The sequence below is a fragment of the Narcine bancroftii genome, chromosome 12, assembly GCF_036971445.1.
Source record: "Narcine bancroftii isolate sNarBan1 chromosome 12, sNarBan1.hap1, whole genome shotgun sequence".
Lineage (NCBI taxonomy): Eukaryota > Metazoa > Chordata > Chondrichthyes > Torpediniformes > Narcinidae > Narcine > Narcine bancroftii.
In genome coordinates this window covers 99,236,048-99,256,599 of record NC_091480.1, presented here as the reverse complement: position 1 = coordinate 99,256,599, position 20,552 = coordinate 99,236,048, and the positions used below count along the sequence as shown (strand labels likewise).

The window sequence follows — 20,552 nt, the reverse complement described above, 5'->3', positions numbered from 1 at the left end:
GAAAGGGACATAATTTGCTTTCATGCACAAAGATCCAATGGTACAGATGTGGATCAGACCATACAATTCAACCACGTGCATCCTGTGGCCTTTAGTAGTGTGTTGAACTGGCAGTATATTTTAACCAAGAGAATGCTAAAATTTCATTCATACTGGGGCCTAATTCCCAGTCATAAATTTTTTTATCTTGGAGGTTTATTTGATTAGATTACACGTCTATATTGTCAGGTACATATACACAAAATTTGCCCTGGAAAGACACAAAGATGTGTCAATAGTTCAGTACCCCTATCAAGATGAGAAAGAGAAGCAAAAGAGTCCCCTGTAAGACCTCAAGTGTCTGTGGACCCTGCTCCCTTCTCTGATGTCGCCGCCTCCTGTGCTCCTGTAACTTTCATAATCCAGTCCAGGGGTGACCCTGAGCTACAGGGATCTAAGTCATCCTCCTCGGCCCATTGGGAGCCCTGCTCACCATCACCACCCTTATGGTTCCCACAAACTGGTTTCTAGCAGCCTGCGGCCTGATGTAAATCCTTTGGCCTCCTAGCATCCTGCTGGACCAGTCTGTAGGGTTCTTTCCCAGGCTTCTCTTTCTCGGTGGTGGGGGGTGGGGTGGGGTGTTCTCTCGCTCTGGTGCCTTGCGCCAGTCCGCTAATACCCCAGAACCCTGAACTGGACTGCTGAACATGGGGGCAGGCCATCTCAGACACAGAGCTTCTTGGGTCTCCAATACTAAAAATAGCTGCTGCCAGCCCTGTTCTATTGGCAGTTCAAACCTGTGGGGGGGTTCTCTTGGATGGAGGACCCTACAGATGAGTTGAAAAACATGCCCATGGATCTGAACCAGAAGCAACACAGCTATCTTGACGTCTGTCTAACACATTGGCTGTACATTTAATGTAGACTCACCCTGCTCTGTTCAATATCACTGGGAAATAATGAGAGAATGTATGTACTTTCTCCATGTTATGTTGCACCTCTCTGTTCAACCTATGGCCGATCAGACTGGAGACACAGGAGACAGAAGGTTCTGGAAGAAGGTGCAGGGAGAAATTTGATGAAGGAGCTCAGCAGGTCGAGCAGCATCAAGGGGTGATGCCCCTGTGGAAGGTTTCAACCTGAAACGTCAACCATGCTTCTTCTCCCACAGATGCTGCTTGAATTGCTGGGTTCCTCCAGTGCTGCCACAGCAGATCTCAGTGTGATGGTGGGACAGTGCAGAGGGACATTCACTCTATATCCATCCAGTGCTGGAACAGACCGGGGAGTATTGATGCAGAGGGAGCTCATCTGATGCCTTGCACTGGGTTGTTTGAGGCAACTTTACTCTGTATCTGTATCTGAAACTCACTGTATCCCAATATTTCTCAGCCTTGTGCCCCCTTGATTTGTCACAGGTGGTGTGCAATGAAGACCTGTCAGCACTCCCCCCACCACCCTCCCTCACTGTGCTGAAGCCTTTTGTCGCTAGCTGGTCACATTAGGCAAAGGATTGTAAGATTTTCACCCATAGTTCTTTGGGTGAAAACTGAGACCAACTGTTGCTCCCAGTCCAGCAACATTAAAAAATGCCTCTGCGATTGAGAAGATGGAATGGATTCCATTCCCAATATGAACAAATTCCCGGAACAATGAGTAGAATGACTGATTAGCTGTAGATTTTCTGCCCCCAACTCTTGCTCAAATATTTGTGATTATTCATATCCCTACAGGTTCCTGACAACATTGTGAAGATTATGGATAACTCTGCTCTTCTTCGGTATGTTGTTCCTGCACTTGGATTGGTTGATCTCCAACCATTCACTCTGTAGACCTCTGCTTGTAATTGAGTTGGGCCATTTATAAGGGAACCTGCAAGTAGAAGGCACTGTAAGATTTACCTCCATGCATTGTATTCATCTCATTCTCTGACTGAAAGTGGTTTGGAAGAGCAAAGCCTGCTACAAAATGTGAATGCCCTCCCCCTTCCCTTCCTTCCTCCTATCAGAAGGCCCTCTGCTTCTCCCCCCATCATCTCTCAGTCCTTTCTTCCCCTTTCTCCCAGTATTCACCTATCACTTGCCAGCCTGTGCTTCCCCTCCCCCCAGTCTCTTATTCGGATGACTGCCTGATTATTGAACCCTGATGAAGGGTTCTGTCTTGAAACATTGACTGTCCATCGCCTTCCACAGATCCTGCCTGACCTGCTGAGATCCCCCAGCATTTTGCGTATTTCTTTGGTTTTACAGCATCTGTGGACTTCCTGTTTACCTTCAACTCGTGTATCTGAGTATAAGGATCCACTCCCAATGAGAGGCAGTGTAAAGGTCCTCAGAACTTTGTTGAACCTGGTCCATGGTTTGGGAGCCCGTTGGGTCCATATAATGATGGATGGGCCCCTTTTCACCCAATTCCCACTTTCTCTATCTTAATCATTGGTATCTCTGTGACTTTTGGGAGATTTTGCAGGTTAAGATCATTATGACCTGGTAGATCAATAACTTCAGGGCACCTGAGTGGTTCACTGGAAATCTAATGGTAAGGGTTTAGGATGAATAACTGCTAGGGTTTGGCTCATTGGGGTGAGTTGTTGGTTAAAAACCTATTGATTAGACCGGTCAGAGTGCCCAACTTCGAGGTATTGTTGTTATTGTAATGCACCTTCTGCAGGATCTTTCCATTGCTGGGAACAGGCTTATCCAGTCACAACAGAATTGTGAAGCTTATGTGCAATCCTGATAGTTCTGAAGACCTGGAAGTGAGGCCATTGGTCCCATCAGCCTACAAACCAGTCCAACTTGGCAGGTGAGTCTGATGGCATGAATTTTCAGTTCCAACTCCCACTCAGTGTGAAATGTGATTGGCTTCTGTTTCAATCTTTCTCTACCCTCTTGTTGAAGGCCCTTCCCATCACTGACATCTCTCTTTTGTCATGATCCTACACTACTTCTAGAGATCTCTACTCTTTCTTCTTGAAGTTTTGTGTTTCATTTTTTGATGCCTTTTGTAATTTTAGTGTTTATGTAGTTTAAGGTTCGGCTTTGAATTCTGGGTTTTGTCTGTCGCACACTGAACAAAAAAAAACCCCATGAATTACAGGTGACGAAATCCTTCAACTTGAACTTTGCCAAATTCTGACCCTTAGCAATTGAAATATTTGTACTGAACATTGCCCAAGCTTGTTCCCCCTATCATTTATGCTTGCAGTGATGTCCAACTCCTTCCTGGTGTTTATCTGAAACATAGGTGGATCTTCTAAAAACATTGAGGTAATGAGAGACTCATCATATGACCCTGCAAGTGCCTTCATCATCAATGTGGAATGAAAGGATGTGATGGATAATCTCTTGCAATTAGGGATGGGCACAAATCTCAGACTCGTTCTGGCACACTTGCGTTGACAAGACAACAAAATATACATGAATTACAGATGCCACTCAAACTTGCCAAATACTGATTCTTAGCAACTGGAATATGCTCAATGATAAAACAGCCCTGATTCCTCTATGCCTCCTTGTTCTGCATAGTCACATGACCATCCACATTTCCAGAAGCAATAACCACACCATACAGCAGAGGAAATGTTCAAGGATGATGCCAGGAATTGAGGAGGTGAGTTACAGGGAAAGTTCGAATAGGTTAGGACTTTATTCCTTGGATTGGAGAATGAGGGGAGATTTGAATGGGCATTTGAAAGGAGAATGAACAGACAACACGGTTAGTGTAGTGGTTAGCCCAATGCTATTGCAGTGTTGGCGGCCCAGGTTTGAATCTCGCAATGTCGGTAAGGAGTTCGTAAGCTCTCCTTGTGTCTGTGTGGGCTTCCTCCAGGTGCTCCGGTTTTCTTCCACTGTTCAAGACGTATGGGGGTTGTAGGTCAGTTGAATGTAATTTGGCGGCATGGGCTTGTGGGTTGGAAGGACGTGTTACCGTACTCTATGTTTAAAATTATTTATCAGAGGTGTACAAAATTATGGGAGATATAGATGGGGTAAATGCAAGCAGGCTTTTTCCACTGAGATTGGGTGAGACAAGAACTAGAGGACTTGGGTTAAGGGTGAAAGGGGATATGTTTAGGGGGAGCTTCCTCACTCAGAGGTGGTGAGAGTGTGGAACAAGCGGAGTAGTGAATGTGGGCTCAATTTCGACATTAATGAGATGATTGGATAGGTCCATGGATGGGGGGGATATGGAGGGACATTGTCCAGGTGCAGGTCAATGGAGCAAGGCAGAAAAATAGTTCAGCATTAACTAGATGGGCTGAAGGGCCTATTTCTGTTGCAGTGTTCTTTGGTTCTAACACAGGTTGTGAGAAATGTGTTCTCTGTGAAATCCTATTTCCAACAAAGTCCATTTGCAGAGCATGGGGCTCATTCAAACAGACAACAGAGCTGAAAGCAGGGTGTGACCTCTTTATTCCTGAAAGCTTTTTATTCACATTGTCACAGAGTGCCATGAGACAAACAGCACCGCCTGTGAGGTAGCTAACAAACTTCAACAATTACTGTTAACAGCTAGTGCCACATATTTCACAAAATAACATGATTACCTCAAAGCTGCACTCATGCAGATGCAGAGAACATCTGTAAGCAAGTGATGCCAGCTCTCACGCTGTGGACCTACAACTGCATCTCACGTTTTATCCTGTTAACATCGGGCGCAGTCCGTGTGGCGTTTGCATGCTCTCACTGGGACTCTCTGAATTTGGTGAGCAAGTCTGGTTTCTTCCCACATTCCCCCCCACCCAGAAAAATAGATGAATTGGGAACTGTGAATGACCCGTTAGACAGGTCAGTAGTTAAAAAAAAACTCAAGAGAATTGATTGACATGGAAAAGAGAATGTCAGTGTACAGGGAAATGGGGAAGGAGGGATTGGGACTGATGGGAGCTGGGGCCAAATAACCACCTTCCGTATCAAAGTGAGTTAATGCAGACACAAATCTACAATTTCCCAACTTACATGTGCACCTGGCTCTGCATTACTCTTCCGTCTCTCACTTGTACTAGATATCTCACTGAACTCTTCACAAATCAAACTCTATCACTGCCTCTTGCTACATGTGACATTGTATTTTTAGGCACTCTAAACATCTTGTTCTTTGGTCTAACCTTGGTCTGCACGTGTTTTTGCCCTAGATGCTCTTTCGAGGTGTCAGGAGACAATGGGCTCAGTTTTATCCCTGTTGAGGGGGAGGTGGAGCTGAAGGAAGGTGGTGCTTATACAATAATTCTCCATCAAGCTAACAACACGGAGGCAGTAAGTACGATGGGAATGACGGCGTGCACAACTTGTATCCAGTACACATGACCACTTCATCAAGGGGATTCTTCATCACTTCCCCCGACCCTGTGTCCTTCATTCCCCAAACTTACCTAACACTTGTTTCTTCTTCACGTGAAATATTCTTTAGAAAGGCAAATCTTTAAAGGCCAGACTCACACGTCTTGAATATGGCTCCTTTATCTGGAGAAGGTTAACATTAAAAGACCTCGAACCTCAGATATTTGGTAGTATGTTTTGCATATTGAGACAACCATGAAGAAGGTACCCCAAAGCCTTTACTTTCTAAGGAGTCTGAGGAGATTTGGCATGTTGTCAGATACTCTATCAAACCTCTACAGGTGTACTGAGGAAAGTGTACAGACTAGTTGTGTCACAGTCTTGTTTGGTAATTCGAGTGCCCGGGGTCCCAGAAGGTTTGGCTTGGAAGCTTGAGGTCCCAGAATCGCATCACTTCCTGCAGGAATCCCCACTCCCCACAGGAATCCCCACTCCCTGCAGGAATCCCCACTTACTGCAGGAATCCCCACCCCCTGGAGGAATCCCCACCCCCTGGAGGAATCCCCACTCCTGGCAGGAATCCCCACTCCTTGCAGGAATCGCACTCTAACAGGAATCCCCACCCCCCTGGAGAAATCCCCACACCTGGCAGGAATCCCCACTCCCTGCAGGAATCCCCACTCCCTGTAGGAATAGCATTCTAACAGGAATCCCCATCCCCTGCAGGTATCTCCACTCCCCACAAGTATCTCCACTCTCTGCAGGTATCCCCACCCCCTGGAGGAATCCCCACCCCCTGCAAGAATCCCCACTCCCTGCAGGAATCGCACTCTAACAGGAATCCCCACTGCTTGATGTTGAAGGCTATCACTTCCTCCTCACCTCTGGCATTCAGCTCTTCAGAATGAGGCTATGATGGAGACTGGTGCTGGGTGATGCCGCAAAATCCAAACTGGGGGGGGGGGGGGGTCAGTGAACAAATTTTTGGTGAGTTCAAGATTACGCATGGTTAGAGTTTAGCACCAGTGATCAGACTTGGGTTTGAATCCCGCATTGTCTGTAAGGAGTTTGTATGTTCTCCCATGTCCTCATGGGTTTTCCCCGGGGGTTCCACCATTTGAAATGTACAGGGGGTGAGAGGTTAATTGGGTGTAAATTGGATTGCATGGACTCGTGGGCTGAAATGGCCCTCCTACTATTGCTGTATATGTAAATTTAAATTTATTGTTATGTACTAATACACAAAATATGATTACATACAAAATATGTCATCGTTTTCCAGATGTAAAGGTACATAAAGAGGTGCCACTGTCCATGGTCTGGTGTGGATCCCTCAGTTTTCAGTCTCCAGCAGCCCAGGGTCTTGGTGAGGGTCCCTCAGCTGCCAGCAGTTCATGGCCTTTGTTTCTGTTCTTATTGCTGATGGCTTTCACCTGTTCAATCATGCCTGCATGTGTTTATGTGCTACAACTCATGGTTCTGCCTTCCAGGTCACCGTGAGTTTACACATTGACAGTTGGCCCAAGACCGTCTCAGTGCTGTGGCAGGTTCCCCAGTATCTGGTCATCTCTATATCTGAGATTCTGTTTGTAGTGACGGGAATGCACCTGACTTATACTCAGGTAAGGCGTTAACTGAGAGGCATCATGCTCATTGATCAGCTACTGATATCTGCCATTAGGCAAATAAATCCAGGGCTAAGGCCACCCATGTCTTTCTTCTGAGCATCTCCTCTTTGTTTTAAGTTGGGATTGAAAGCTCTTTTCGTAGGAAAAATTGGAGTCTTTGGGATTTCATTTGCAGGTAGGGGTAGGAAGAAATCCTTCATCTTCTCAACCCTTCATCCATTCGATTAGTCACAGCTGACCTGAGGTTGGTCTCTCTTTTTCCACCTCGGTTTTATAACCCATGCCTACGTCATGTTGCTTGTATTCCATCCTCTCGCGATCACAAATAGATCTGGAGATTGGAGTTGAAGGTTAACATTTTTTTCATTTCTCACACTGTAAAAGAGCTGGATGGGTTAGAGTTTGTCAAATGTATTCAGGAAAGTTTTCTAAATCAATATTAGAGGTACCAACTAGAGAGAGAACAATACTGGATCTCCTATTCAAGAACAAGCCAGAACAGGTGTCGAAGTGTGTGTAAGGGAACACTTTTGGCCCAGTGATCATAATGCCATTAGTTTCAAATTAATTATGGAGAACGACAGGTCTGATCCTTGGGTTGAGATTCTAATTTTGAGGAAATGAGAAAGGATGCAGAAAGCATGGATTGGGTCAGGTTGTTTTTTGGCAATGATGTGCTTAGTAAGTGTGAGACCCTCAAATTTTGAGAGCCAGAGTTTGGATGTTCCTATTGGGATTAAAACCAAGGTTAACAGGCTGAGGGAATCTTGATTTTTGAGGGATACTGGGGATCGAGTTGAGAAGTGTAAAACAGGTATAGGCAGCAAGGAGGAAATGAGGTACTTGAGGAGTATAAAGAATATAATAATAAGACAAAAAGTTGGAAGGCTAAAAGAAGGCGCGAGGTTGCTTTGGCAGACAAAGTGAGGGTAAATCCTTTGAGTTCCACAGGTATATTAAGAACAAAAGGATAGTAAGGGACAAGATTAGTCTCCTTGAAGATCATTGTGGTTGGCTAGTATGGAAACAAAAGAGATGGGGAGATCTTAAATAGGTTTTTTGCATCTGTATTTGCATGAAACTGGCACAGAGTCTGGGGAAGTGAGGCAAACAAGCAGTGAGGTCATGGGAATGATACAAATTAAAGAAGAGGTGGTGCTTGCTATCTTAAGGAAAATGAAGGTGGATAAATCTCCAGGGCCTGACAAGTTATTCCCTTGGATCTTGACGGAGGCTCGTGTGGAAATTGCAGAGGCCCTGACAGATATATTTAACATTACTTTAGCCAGAGATGATGGGCTGGAGGGTAAAAAAAAGAGAGAGGTGGGAGTGTGGAATGAGCTACCAGCTGAATTGGTAAATGCAGGCTTAATTTTGACATTTAAGAAAGATTTGGACAGGTACAAGGATGGGAGGGGTATGGAGGGATATTGTCTGTGTAGAGGTCAGTGGGACTAGGCAGAATAATAGTTCAGCACAGACTGGAAGGGCTGAAGGGCCAATTTCAGGGCTGTGGTGTTCTTTGGGTCTATGATTGGCTGTAGGCAAGAAGGATTTCAAAATATTTAACGTTGCATCACATTTTTTCCTGGTTTGTTAAAATTGGATCGTGACGAAGTATCCGGGTCCGAGATGTCTCTCTGTGGTTGCTGCCTGAACCACTGAGCCCCTCCAGTGTCAGGATTGAAATGTTGGTAATAGAGCTTGTCCTCCTAAGGAAGCTGCGAGACTGGCTGAGTTCCTCCAGCATTTCTGTGTGAATCCTTCTGCTGAAAGGGCTCGATGTTGGTTTGTGTTGCAGGCTCCATTTTGCATGAGGTCTGTGGCAATGGCAGCTTGGCTTGTCACCAAAGGTGTGGGAAATCTCATCGTCGTAATAGTTGCAGAGAGTACGCTGATAGAAAATCAGGTATGTGGTCTCATTCATCTCAGATACCAAAGAGACGCACATATTTACCCTGGAGGGTGTTTCATCAGTCTATGTGGTCATGCCACATTCTTTATCCGAATACCCTGTCTCTGCTGTCTCTCCATGTCCCCTTGCTGCCATGGTGTCTCAAAATCTGTCTTTCTAATTCTTAAATAAATTGAGTGACTTACCCTTTTGTAGCGGTAAATTCCACAGGTTCCCAAGCTCCCTGGATGAAGAAACATCTCGGCATCTTAATGCTGAATGCTATCTTGAGACTGAGCTAAACGGGAAGTCCGCAGATGCTGGGAAACTGGAGCAACACACAAAGTGCTGGAAGAATTTGTGGTGGGGGGGGGGGGGGGGGAGTGTCAGGCAGCATCTGGGGAAGGTGATAGATGGTTGACGTTTCAGGCTGGACCCTTCCATTAGGAGTAGCAACAATCGGGCAGTATCCTGAATAAAGGCTGGGGGCTGAGGGAGGGGAGCTACTGCTCTATTCCAGATAAAAGGTTCTGGCCCGCAATATCAACTGTTTATTGCTTTTTACGGATGCTGCCTGATCTGCTGAGTTCCTCCAGCATTCTCTGTGGTGTTCCTGAGACTGACCCCTAATTCCAGATTTCCCCACTCTCCCCCAGCCGAGAGGATCATCCCTGCCAGGGTTTCATTAATTCTTCTGAGATTTCCAGTGACTACAGGGGCCAGTTAGCCAACCTTTCCTCACAGGGCTCTCCTGCTACCTGAAATAGTGATGAACTTCTGGAATTTACTGCCATGGGTGGCTGTGGAGGCCAGGTCATTGGGTGTACTTAAGGTGGAGATTGATCAGAACAGTCAGGCTATCAAAAGTTATGGGAATAAGGCAGGGGAGTAGGGCTGAAAAGGAGAATGGATCAATTCATGATGGAGTGGTGGGTGAACCCAACAGGCCGAATGGCCTATGTTTTCTGCAAACTCTTATGAGGCATAATTTCTTCTCACCTCAGTCCTAGGATTGTATTTGCTCGAGTTCAGAAGAATGAGAGGAGATCTTATAGAAACATATAGGATTATGAAGGGTATGGATAGGATAGATGGAGGAAGGTTTTTTGAGCTGGCCGGGGAAACTAAAACGAGTCTCACGATTCGGGGGAATAGATTTAGGACAGAGATAAAGAAAAATAGTTTTTCCCAGAGAGTAGTGAATGTTTGGAATTCTCTAACCAGGAAAGTGGTTGAGGCTGCCTCATTAAACCTATTTAAAATTCGGTTAGATAAATTTTTACATGATAGAGGAATTAGGGGAGATGGGGAGAAGGCAGATAGGTGGAGTTAGGTCATAAATTAGATCAGCCATGATCATATTGAATGGCGGAGCAGGCTCGATGGGCCATTTTTGGCCTGCTCCTGTTCCTACTTCCTATGTCCTGCTAACAAGCTCATAAATTTACGATGTGACATCCATACCATGTTCTTTGCTTTTCCTCTCTAATCTTCAGCTCTTTGTCCCTTTACTATCCCAGCCCTTGCTATTTCCACCTTAAAGTTACCCAATGAATGCTTGCATATGCTGAAGACTGGAGGGTGGATAAATTGGGAGGTTAAAGTTATACTCTGGAAATGATAGAAGTTACAAGATTTCAAATGAGAGGTTTCTGGTTGAGAGATAAATTTGATGTTTATGCAGGAGCCCAATTCTTTTCAAAACCCTCAATCCCAATTCCTTGTTATTTAAGACACAGAATTACCAGGATCTTGAGCAGATGACACGATTGAAGTAAAAACAATGCTGGAGAAATTCAGCAGGTCAAACAGGGCACTTTATACAGCAAAGATAAGGATCTATGACCAATGTTTTGGGCTTGAGCCCTTCATCAAGGTATTACCAGGATCTTAAATGTTTCAATTAAGTTCCCTCTCGATTACTCCTTAACTTTCAGCACCCCAAAATCCAAGTTTGTCCAATCTCCCTTTACAACTAATAAACTCTAATGAACACAATATCCTGGTGAACCTCTTCTGCACTCTCTCCAAACCCTCCACATCCTTCCTGTAATAGGGTGACCAGAACTGCACACGGTACGCCAAATGTGCTGAACCAGTTTTATACAGCTGCACCCCCTTATTTACCTTCTCTGTGTCCCTCATTATTTTATAAGCCTTTATAATAAGACCTCTCCTTCACCTCATACACTCCTGAGGGAAAGGTCCCAGGTTTCCAACTTGTTTTAGTAATTCAAGCTGACCAAGTCTTGATTACGTTCTTGTGAAATGTTACTTTTACTGTGCAACCTCTGACTGGGGGTGAGTTCCTGCCATTGGAAGGTCCAGAGGATTTGTGCAGATTATGGGGCTCTTGGACTGAACAGAAGATGACTGCTTCAGCATGTGTGCCAGGGAGTGGTCTGTGGGGGATAAAGTCCTGTGTTAAGAAAACTGTGCCCTGAATTTCCTGGCCCTCTAAAGCAGGATGACTGATGGGATTCCTTCGAGGAGAGTGGGGGTTTATCTTTCCTCCTACAGCCCAAAGTTAATTGTCCACTGTCAATTTCCTGCCTGCATTCAGGTCTCCTGGGCAAAATGCATAACCCAGAGCATTGAGCTTCACTAATGCTGGTTTCCTTTCTCTCCTGGACATAGGCAGTGGAGTTCTTCGTGTTTGCTGCTCTAATGGGACTGATTTCACTCATCTTCTTTGTCACAACAAGGCTTCACAAGTATCACCCAATTGACACCAGTGGCGAGAAGGAAGTGAATGAATCCAATGGATTGAATTCAGAGTTAAACACACCCTTACCTTACTCAAGCATCAAGAATAGAACTCACCTCAACTGATAGTTTTTCAAAAAAACTGAGAGCTGCTCGCCCAGAGCTGGATAAAGCATTGGGGTGTGTGTGGGGCATGTGCATATGTGTGTGTGTCAGTTGTGTGTGTGAATACACACATGTGTGCCTGTAAGTATGTGTGTGCGTGCGTGCGTATCTGTGTGAGTCTGAAGTAAGCTTTTCATTGAACTCAACCGGGTACTTTCTTTGATTGGAACTTGGTTGCCAAGTTACTGAAAATAATCAATGTCTGTTAAAACAGAACTAGTCATTGATGAGACTCTGGTGAAGGTATAAACTGGAGCAGAGACCTGTGACCAAGAATGCTAATTTTTGCCTTGGTTTGAGATGGACAGCAGACTCGAATTGTGCACTAAAGTAGAAGCTGCTCTGGAGGTTTTCAGTATTATCTCATTTCCACGGCACTGATGAAGATGATCAAGAAGTCTTCAAGGCAATGACTTTGCCCCAACCAACTGCTTCGACAATGATCTTCCTTCTGTTGCACTGAGAGTGGTGTCTGCTGATGGTTGGACAATCCTGAGTTCTATTCACAACTCCTCAGAAATTGAAGCAGTCTATCTTTGCAGGCAGCAAGTCCTGGTAACATTCAAGGAGGGACTGAAAAGTGGCAAGTAACGTTCACACCATAAAGGAAACAAGCAAGGAGAGGGACTTTATCCACTTCTCTTCAATGTACAATAACAGGTTGTCCATCATCCCAGCTCCCTGGGGGTATCACCAATGATTAGAGGTTCAACTGGACAGTTGCATCATACCACAACCATGAAAGCAGGTCAGAGGTTGGCTTTCTTGCAGTGAGCGGACTCACCTCTTCATGCCCAAAGCCTTTCCATTATCTACAAGGCACCAGGAAGCAGTGTGATAGAACCATCTCCTCTTGCCTGGAGGAGTTGTGCCCCAACAACACTCAGGATGACAAAGCAGCCTCCTCGACTGGCAATTCCTCCAACTCCAATATTCATACCCTCTCCTGCTGGTGCACTATTTAAAAATAAATGGATTTGTCCACCCAAGGTGCTCCTACAGGACCTCCCAAAAGTGTCATCTGCAGCACGAGTAACAAGGGCCTTACAGCCATTGGAACTCCACCTAGTGCAGGTTCCCCTCCACGTCAGCCCTGAGGGACTGCACACATTGCAGCAGTTTAACATGGTGTCTCATCTTAACTCCTCAAAGGGCAAGGGGGAGGCAAATAAATGCTGGCTTTCCTTGTAATGGTCAGATCATAAGTGAGAGTGGGATAAGTCAAGGGAGGATCTTCATTACATTTCTCTTGTGGTAACCTCCCTGAAAGGCCACATTTTAACAGAAAATGTACTAAACATACCAAGGGTTTGTAGGTCAGTTGGGTGTAACTGGGTGACATGCGCCATGGGCCGGAAGGGCCTGTTCCTGTGCTGCATGCCCAAGTTGAAAAAAAAATTAAATTCAAACTTTAATTTTTAAAAGTTAATTAAAAAACATAGAACATTACAGGCCCTTCATCCCACAATGTTGTGCCGACGCATAGAAACTTATTCCACAACAATTTAGTTATTCCCTCTCTTGCATCCATAGCTGTCTATTTTTCTTCCATCCGTCTGCCTATGTAAAAGTCCCTATTGAATCAGCCTCCACCACCACTCCCGTCAATGCATTCCAGGCCCCCACCATTCCGAGTAAAATCTTGCATCCCTCCTAAAACCTGAAGCAGACATCCTCTGGGATTTGCTACCGTCACCCCAGGAAAATGGCACTGGCCGTCCACCTCATAATCTAATAAATACCTCTATTAAGTCATCTCTCATCCTTTGTCACACCTAAGAGAAAAGCCCTAACGCTATCAACCTTGCTTCATAAAACACGTTATTCAATCCAGGCAACATCCTAGCACATCTCTGCACCCTCTCTATCTCATCCTTCCTGTAATGAGATTACTAGAACTGAATGTAATCCTCCGAGAGTGGTCTCATCATAGATTTATTGAGCTGCAACATTGCAAATGCTTACAAATCCCTCGTGGATGCCCCCCTCACCCAAGAAGTAGGCCTTTCGCCCCGAGGTCTACCCTATTAATCACTATGCTCATTGATGATCAGTCCTCCTCTGGGCCACTTTCTCTCCCTGACTGGGACAAATTCTAGCTTCGTAATATGCTCCATCTGCCTCCTCTCCTCTGCAAACACAGTCCACTCTAGAGAACTCCTCCTTCTTGCCCTTATTTAAGTTGAGGACAGCCTTGAACCTGTTGGTGTTTGTCCTTAAGCTGCATCTGGAATTCTACTAATCTGTCTGTAGGGTCATTCACTGCACAAGATATTTAAATTTTTAAAATTTGACTTTAACAGTACAGCACGGAAGAAGGCCCTTCCAGCCCATGAACCCCGAGCTGCCCATTTGCACCCAATTATAACCACTTCCACCAAACCCAGTACATTTTGGAGGGTGGGAGCACCAGGTAGACACCCAATCAGATCACGGGGAGAATGTACAAACTCCTTACAGACAGCACCAGATTCAAACCTGGGCCGAAGGCGCTATAGTAGCGTTGCGCTAACGACTACACCAATCATGCCCACCCATATCCTGTTGATCCTACCTTATTGGTGAAAGTCTTCCAAAACTCACTGACATCCCGGAACATACCCAATCCACAGTTGTTTGTTGCCAGGCAGGATACTTAATGTATTGCTCTGAGAAATTATTCCTGATGCTTTCTACAAATAATTCTTGAACAGCATTCATGCCAGTTTGAATAGTTGAACCAATATGCAGATTAAAATCACCCATGATCATAGTCGATTCTCTTCTTGGAAATCTTTGTTATTTTCCCATTAACACTCTATTCAATTTACTGTGGAGCCTATGATACTTGTAGACTTCTCCCACCCGTATGCTCATTCCCCTGCTCTTCCCCATTTCTATCCAAACCAATTGGACACCACAAACCATGGACTCTATCACAATCATTCTCCCCATGTACCACCACCGGACTGGTCCCTTCCGAGGTTAACACCCCTGTCCCACATCCTTTACCATGCTCTGCAAATTCCTCTTACTTTTCCCTTTTATGACATTTCTGTCTTCCTCCAATTCTGGCCCCTAATCCTCCAGGACAGGTGTGTCTATCTTCACCTGACAAGGCCAAAACCCCTCGACCTGCCAACATTTACCTTTATCTTCAAGATGCTTGTTAAATCCGACCTTTATGAAGTGAGTGGTCACCAGCTCTATCATTTTGTGACTCATGTCAAATTAGGAAATGCTCTCATTGAGGGTCCATGATGATGACCGGCTGATACTCCTACCCTCTTTGTGCTAGAAGATACAGTAACAGGACTGGTCTCTGGGTGACTACAGGCCATGAGACCATGTCATTGACAATCATTGGGTATGTCTCAAGAACCAAAGTAGTATCCCCTCCAACACCAGCTTCCTCCTGCTGGCAGAACTTGTCCTTATCCTTCATAACCACCTTTGATTCATCCCCTCCTTCCCCAGCCTCTTTGTTCAGGCACATGCCTGCTTTTTGCTCATACCTCGAAGAAGGACTCAGGCTCAAAATGTTGGTTATATGTCTGGACACTGCGTCGCCTTCTGAGTTCCTCCATCTGTGTTTTACTTCAATGACAGCATCTGCAGACTTTTTATATTTCACCTCATGTCCCTGTTGCTTCCCATGGGAAAGTTAGCTGCTCCTTGAGTTCACTTCCAGTTCTATGAACATCATTATTTTCCTATTTGACGAGATTACATGTTGGAGCCAAACAGTTACTATCCTCAACACGTGCTTATGAGAGGCTGTAGATTCCCAAGGACAGTGGCCCCATTACCTGGAGAACGTCCACACAATGCTGGAGGAACTCAACAGGTACTTTATATATTGTACTTATGAATGTAATCGGCAAATTTTGTGGACCAATTTTAAGGGTGAAATTTAGGGGGTCGACTGTTACACACATACCAGTTTTGACTGCTGTATGTACCTGTGTCCATCTGTTGGAAACTCAGATGGGCAGCTGGTCGGTGCTTAGGTGAGGGTCTGTGGTTGGGGTGTTGGAAGCTCAGATGGGTGGCTGGTCGGGGCTTAGGTGAGGGTTTGTGGTTGGGGTGTCAGGAGCTCAAATAGGCGTCTAGTCGGGGCCTAGGTGAGGGTCTGGGATTGGGGTGTCTGGAGCTCAGATAGGTGTCTGGTCGGGGCCTAGGTGAGGGTCTGGGGTTGGGGTGTTGGGAGCTCAGACAGGTTGGGGCCTAGCTGAAAGCAACACTCATTTTTGTCTCATTTTCTCATTCTGACTGAAGACTCCTCAACCTTCAGTCACGGGCGGTGAGAATGCTGAATGACCAAAGGAACTGCTCACATTGACCATCCAAGGCTCTCATATTTGTATTTATTTGTATGTGTGAATACTCGTCCTGCATATGTATTGTTTGTCTGTATGTGTGTTATGTCTGGTTGTGTGTCTGCATCTTTTGCATTGAGGACCAGAGAACACTGTTTCAGATGACAATAAACTTGACTTGACCTGTAATGTCAATGACATCTCTCTTTCTCTCTCTGCACAGATGTTGCCTGGCCTGCTGAACATTTTCAGTGTTTTCTGTTTTTATTTTAGATTTCCATCATCTGTAAATTTTTACTTTCCAGTTCCCATCACTCCCCCATTCACCAACAAAAGTCCTAAACTCGATAACCCTCTGCCATTCTCACTTCCCTTAGGTTGAGTATTTAGTCACCTTGAGTTCAATGTCAACCCTGGTCTCACGACACATAATAGGATCTGCCAAGCTGGTTTGTTGGGAATTCCAATTGATTATTCACAGGGGCACGTACTCCCTGGTCTTTGGTGGAAAGGCAACGATACCCAGCCTCTCTCCTCCTGCAGTAAGTGCTGGTATCACTAGAGCTGAAATGGATTGCAAAGACAACATTCCCACCCAAGAACCACAGAAAGGCCAAGGTCTCCACATGTTGTGATACTAACACTACAGCGAATAAAATAACCGGAACAGAATACAGTTTAAAACAGCTCAAGTATATTGTGCATGCTACTGGTTACATCAGCCCCTTCAGTCATCCGATTCTACTATGCAATGAATACATAGAGATACATGAGAGAAACAATGTAATGTTATGAAGTAGAACACAACAGCATACTTTTCACCAGTTGCCACTAGATTTGGTTTCTTTGGTGGGCTCTTGATAAGTTTTCCTCACCATTTCTGCTCTTGCACTGGCTCCTTGCTGACATTGTTTCTCCATGACCACTGATCATATCCTGGTAACTTTGCCACTCTTCACACAAGGTTTGACAGTGGATGCTGACGGACTTTCCAAAGAGCTGGGCGTCACAATCCAGCCTGCCCATCTCCCTGTTCCTTGTCCACCGATGCCACAGAGTCGGCATCAACAGTTCAAGCACCGAGTGAACATCACCTCTCAAGCCCAAAAATACTCCAAAGTTCAAAATTTAGGTTTATGGTCAGAGTACATGCATGACGTCCTGTGGGCGAGGCTCTGGATAATTGTCAACCTCTTATCTTGGTGAACTCAATCAACTCACCCCAGAAGGTTGACCAAATCTGGCATCTTAATGTGTGCAACTCGTCCTCACACGGGAGAACATGCCATTGAAATATTTCAGATAGCACCTCTTCAACAATTGATTATTTTAGAAGAGAAATAGAGTTTTAAAATATTTTAGAACATTTTTAAAGTCTTACGAGGTGTAATGGAGTCAAGATATAAGCTTGCACAATGTTACCCATTTTAAAGCAATCAACAGTATCTGAAGTAATCTTCAGTTGCGATACAATGGACTTTGGCAGCAACCCTCACTATTCACATCCAGCACCAGGATCCCTTATCAATGGATTGATGTCACATTCTGCTCAATATTTGCCAATCTAATTGTCTGGTAAAGTCACATTAGGTCTGATATGCTGAAGGAACATCTCTGCCTTCCAAAGCTCCAATAGAGTCAGGTCTTTCATGTAATTGGATGTTGCTTATTCATTACATGTCCAAACCCAAGATTAAGGTAGTAAATTTTGGACAGAGATGAGGAGAAACTGCTTTTCCCAGAGGGTGGTGAATCTATGGAATTCACTGCCCATTGAAGCAGTGGAGGTGACCATAGTGAATATATTTAAGACAAGGTTGGATTAATTTTTACACAGTAGGGGAAATAAAGGATATGGGGAAAAGACAGGTAGATGGAGATGAGCCCATCATCAGATCAGCCATGATCTTGTTGAATGGCAGAGCAGGCTCAATGGGCCGGATGGTCCACTCTGCTCCTATTTCTTATGTTCTATGAACTAATGATATGAGCAGGAAATATTGAGTACAGCCTGTTGCTGAAAGCTGAGAGGGCATCCCAGAGGGGGCATCCCAGAGAACTCAGAAAAGGCCAGGTTGCCAAGAACTTGAGTGGGCAAATGCAACTTTCATCATTCCATTGTTAGAATGCATAATGCTTTGGTTAAATGGCCAACCACTAAACATTTGTTTTGCTGTTACATCTTCCACTGTTCCATTTCCCCTACAATTATACATTTTCACTACTGAGAGAATTGGTCAAATGCTCACAAGGTCAGTGGCCTCAATGATAGGATTGAGTTTCCAGAATACACATATTTCGGATTCGATTGACACCCAAGGATTCTCAGCAACGTACCCTGAAACTGCTCAAACTCACATTCAAAATTTTACAGCAAATTACAAACATTTGAGAACCATTTGATATATTATTTCAAGTCTCTGCATCTAATCATTACTAGAGAATATACAAGTGGCTGATAAACATTCTTTGACCAGATTTACAAATAGAGTACTAAATTATTTTGTTTTGCATAGTGAGAGTTCTATCCAGACAGGATGTCCCTTTTAATCCATTCGATAGTCAGGTGATGATTTGTTAGGACTTCTTTTCCTTTGAAACATTTTTATAGAAAAGGCTATGACAGTTAAGGTCAGGCCAAGGGCCAATGCAAACAAAATCCACTGCCCCGCTTTTGCTTGATTTGGATCTAAACTCAGTCCCAGGAAATAGACTTTACTGTTTGGAACTGGCACAGGATTCCCCTCTGTCATGGAAGGTGTAGCTGAAGGAGTAGCTGAAGGAGTGGCTGAAGGTGTGGCTGGTGGCTTGATGGAAGCACTGACTGGAAAGGAAGGAGCAAACATTAACCCCCTGTTCTGATGAGATGAAGGCTGGAGCATTGGCTACCGGCACAGCACACCCTCTGCACGAGAATGTCAACTCTCCTTCCCACACAAACCTTGGGTCCTCCCAGTGCAAATGATCACAAGGTCCTCAAAGCTCTAACTAACTAAGCCTGACTTTCCCCCTCACCCACTACTGTTTTGGAGAGAAACCTTGGGATTTCCATTTCCGCTTCTTGACTTCAATCCCATCCTATGTCCTCTGTGTATACCAAACTGAGTTGTCACTTTTAACCATCTCAGTTAACTCATTCTTTAATACTCATTCTGAAAAGAAGATACTCCTGGTCTGTGCAACATGATCTAACTCATTCAATCCTAGTACCGAGCTTAAGCCCCCAATATAATTTTCCTTAGTTTATAGTCAGATAGAATGCTGTCCTCAGATAAACCAAGTTCAGTATTGTACAACCAGAACCAAACTCCCATGCCTTCAAATTGCAGGTTTCCTGAGGTAATGGCCATCAATCGACAAGGCTTTAGTGCATCCTTTGTTCTTCTTACCTGATTAGTGTGCCTCCACATTCTGTATTTTTTTTTTAAATTGCTCGGTGCATTAGTAAGCCCTGAGAGCTCTTGAAGAACCAATCCACTGGCCTAGGATCTATGGCATAGCACGGGCAGTACCCATTTAAAAGAGCCTGTTGGGATCTCAGCATGGTATCACTTCAACAATATTAACAGGCCCCAGTCAGGAAGCAAACAAAGTCTTTGTTTTTCCTCTTTGATCTCCTGTAACCAGTAGAACCAACAAATGTCATGGAGAAGGTGATTGACTCTTCTGAAATCAATAACTTCCCCATGGTAAACGGTCAGAGCAGCCTTGGGTCAAACATTATTCAAAATGTGGAGACAGAGAAGTAATGAGTCTTTATTCAATCAACACAAACATGGAGGGCTCAGCTCTGGCAAGGGTCAGAATACATGGAGGTTATGTGCAGTCAGAGACAGACAATCATCAATAATTAGCAGACAATGGATAAACAGTAAGTGGGTGTCACTGGCAAACAAGAAGGCACCCTCATCCACACCACTTGTTCACACGGTGATTGCATGATGTTTGTCAGAACAGCAAGTCTCTGTCAACTGGATCGCACCATCTCCATGTCTTGTGATATATATCTGCTCCCTCTCCCTTCACCTCTAACTCATCTGGTTCTCAACGCAGTAAAACAATGAACATTCCCTGCATTCAATTTTCTCCTGACTGACTGCCGCTGTCGGCAGTGACACAGACTCGTCTCTCTCTTACTTTTGGTCAAGAATTCCATCACGCCTTGTGATTTGGTTAAATATTCAGAGTTTTTTAAATAATTTACAGACCTTAGTTTAAACTGCAACCCATAGCATTTGCACTTTTATATGGAGGGGCTCCCCGGGTTATGAATGATCTCACTTATATCGTTCTCCCATATACTTTAAAGCATTTATCAAACTGGTAATAATAATAGCAAAGAGATGTTTTATGGTATTCATTAATAACTGGATACAGTATATGTTCCATGAGACGAATTATGGGTACAATTAAGGAAATGCAAGAATGAGAGCACGTACGCATTCAGAATATGACCGATTGAAACTGGATCTCCTATATGACAGGTTGGGAGTTGGCTAGATGCTGTAAATATGGAATGGGGGCATAGATACCCAGGCATTTCCTCAGTTCACCAGCTCCATTGCAGCAGTGCCTGTTGTGGCTGTACTGTGGATGTGAT

General features: G+C 44.5%; 2 protein-coding genes across 12 annotated transcripts in view; one reads left to right on the top strand and one right to left on the bottom strand.

The window, feature by feature from the left end:
* The window catches only part of LOC138746757 (solute carrier family 15 member 1-like), a 90,555-nt gene extending 76,149 nt beyond the window's left edge, over positions 1–14,406 (top strand). For 4 of the 5 annotated variants that reach the window (XM_069905141.1, XM_069905142.1, XM_069905144.1 and 1 more), the window contains 6 exons: positions 1,713–1,759; positions 2,650–2,784; positions 5,117–5,237; positions 6,752–6,883; positions 8,691–8,798; positions 11,421–14,406. In XM_069905141.1, the coding sequence (XP_069761242.1) occupies positions 1,713–1,759; positions 2,650–2,784; positions 5,117–5,237; positions 6,752–6,883; positions 8,691–8,798; positions 11,421–11,615 (738 nt within the window). In that variant the 3' untranslated portion in view covers positions 11,616–14,406. Of the gene's footprint in view, positions 1–1,712; positions 1,760–2,649; positions 2,785–3,006; positions 3,079–5,116; positions 5,238–6,751; positions 6,884–8,690; positions 8,799–11,420 lie in introns of those variants that run through there. The other variant, XM_069905145.1, reaches the window with a different exon arrangement.
* ace (angiotensin I converting enzyme (peptidyl-dipeptidase A) 1) overlaps positions 1–20,552 on the bottom strand; it is a 135,400-nt gene that overhangs the window by 42,552 nt on the left and 72,296 nt on the right. For 4 of the 7 annotated variants that reach the window (XM_069905138.1, XM_069905134.1, XM_069905137.1 and 1 more), the window contains one exon: positions 16,627–18,776. The exons of 2 other annotated variants lie outside the window; for them this stretch is intronic. In XM_069905138.1, coding sequence (XP_069761239.1) covers positions 18,499–18,776 — 278 coding nt within the window. In that variant the 3' untranslated portion in view covers positions 16,627–18,498. Of the gene's footprint in view, positions 1–1,610; positions 1,852–16,626; positions 18,777–20,552 lie in introns of those variants that run through there. One more of the 7 variants, XM_069905135.1, reaches the window with a different exon arrangement.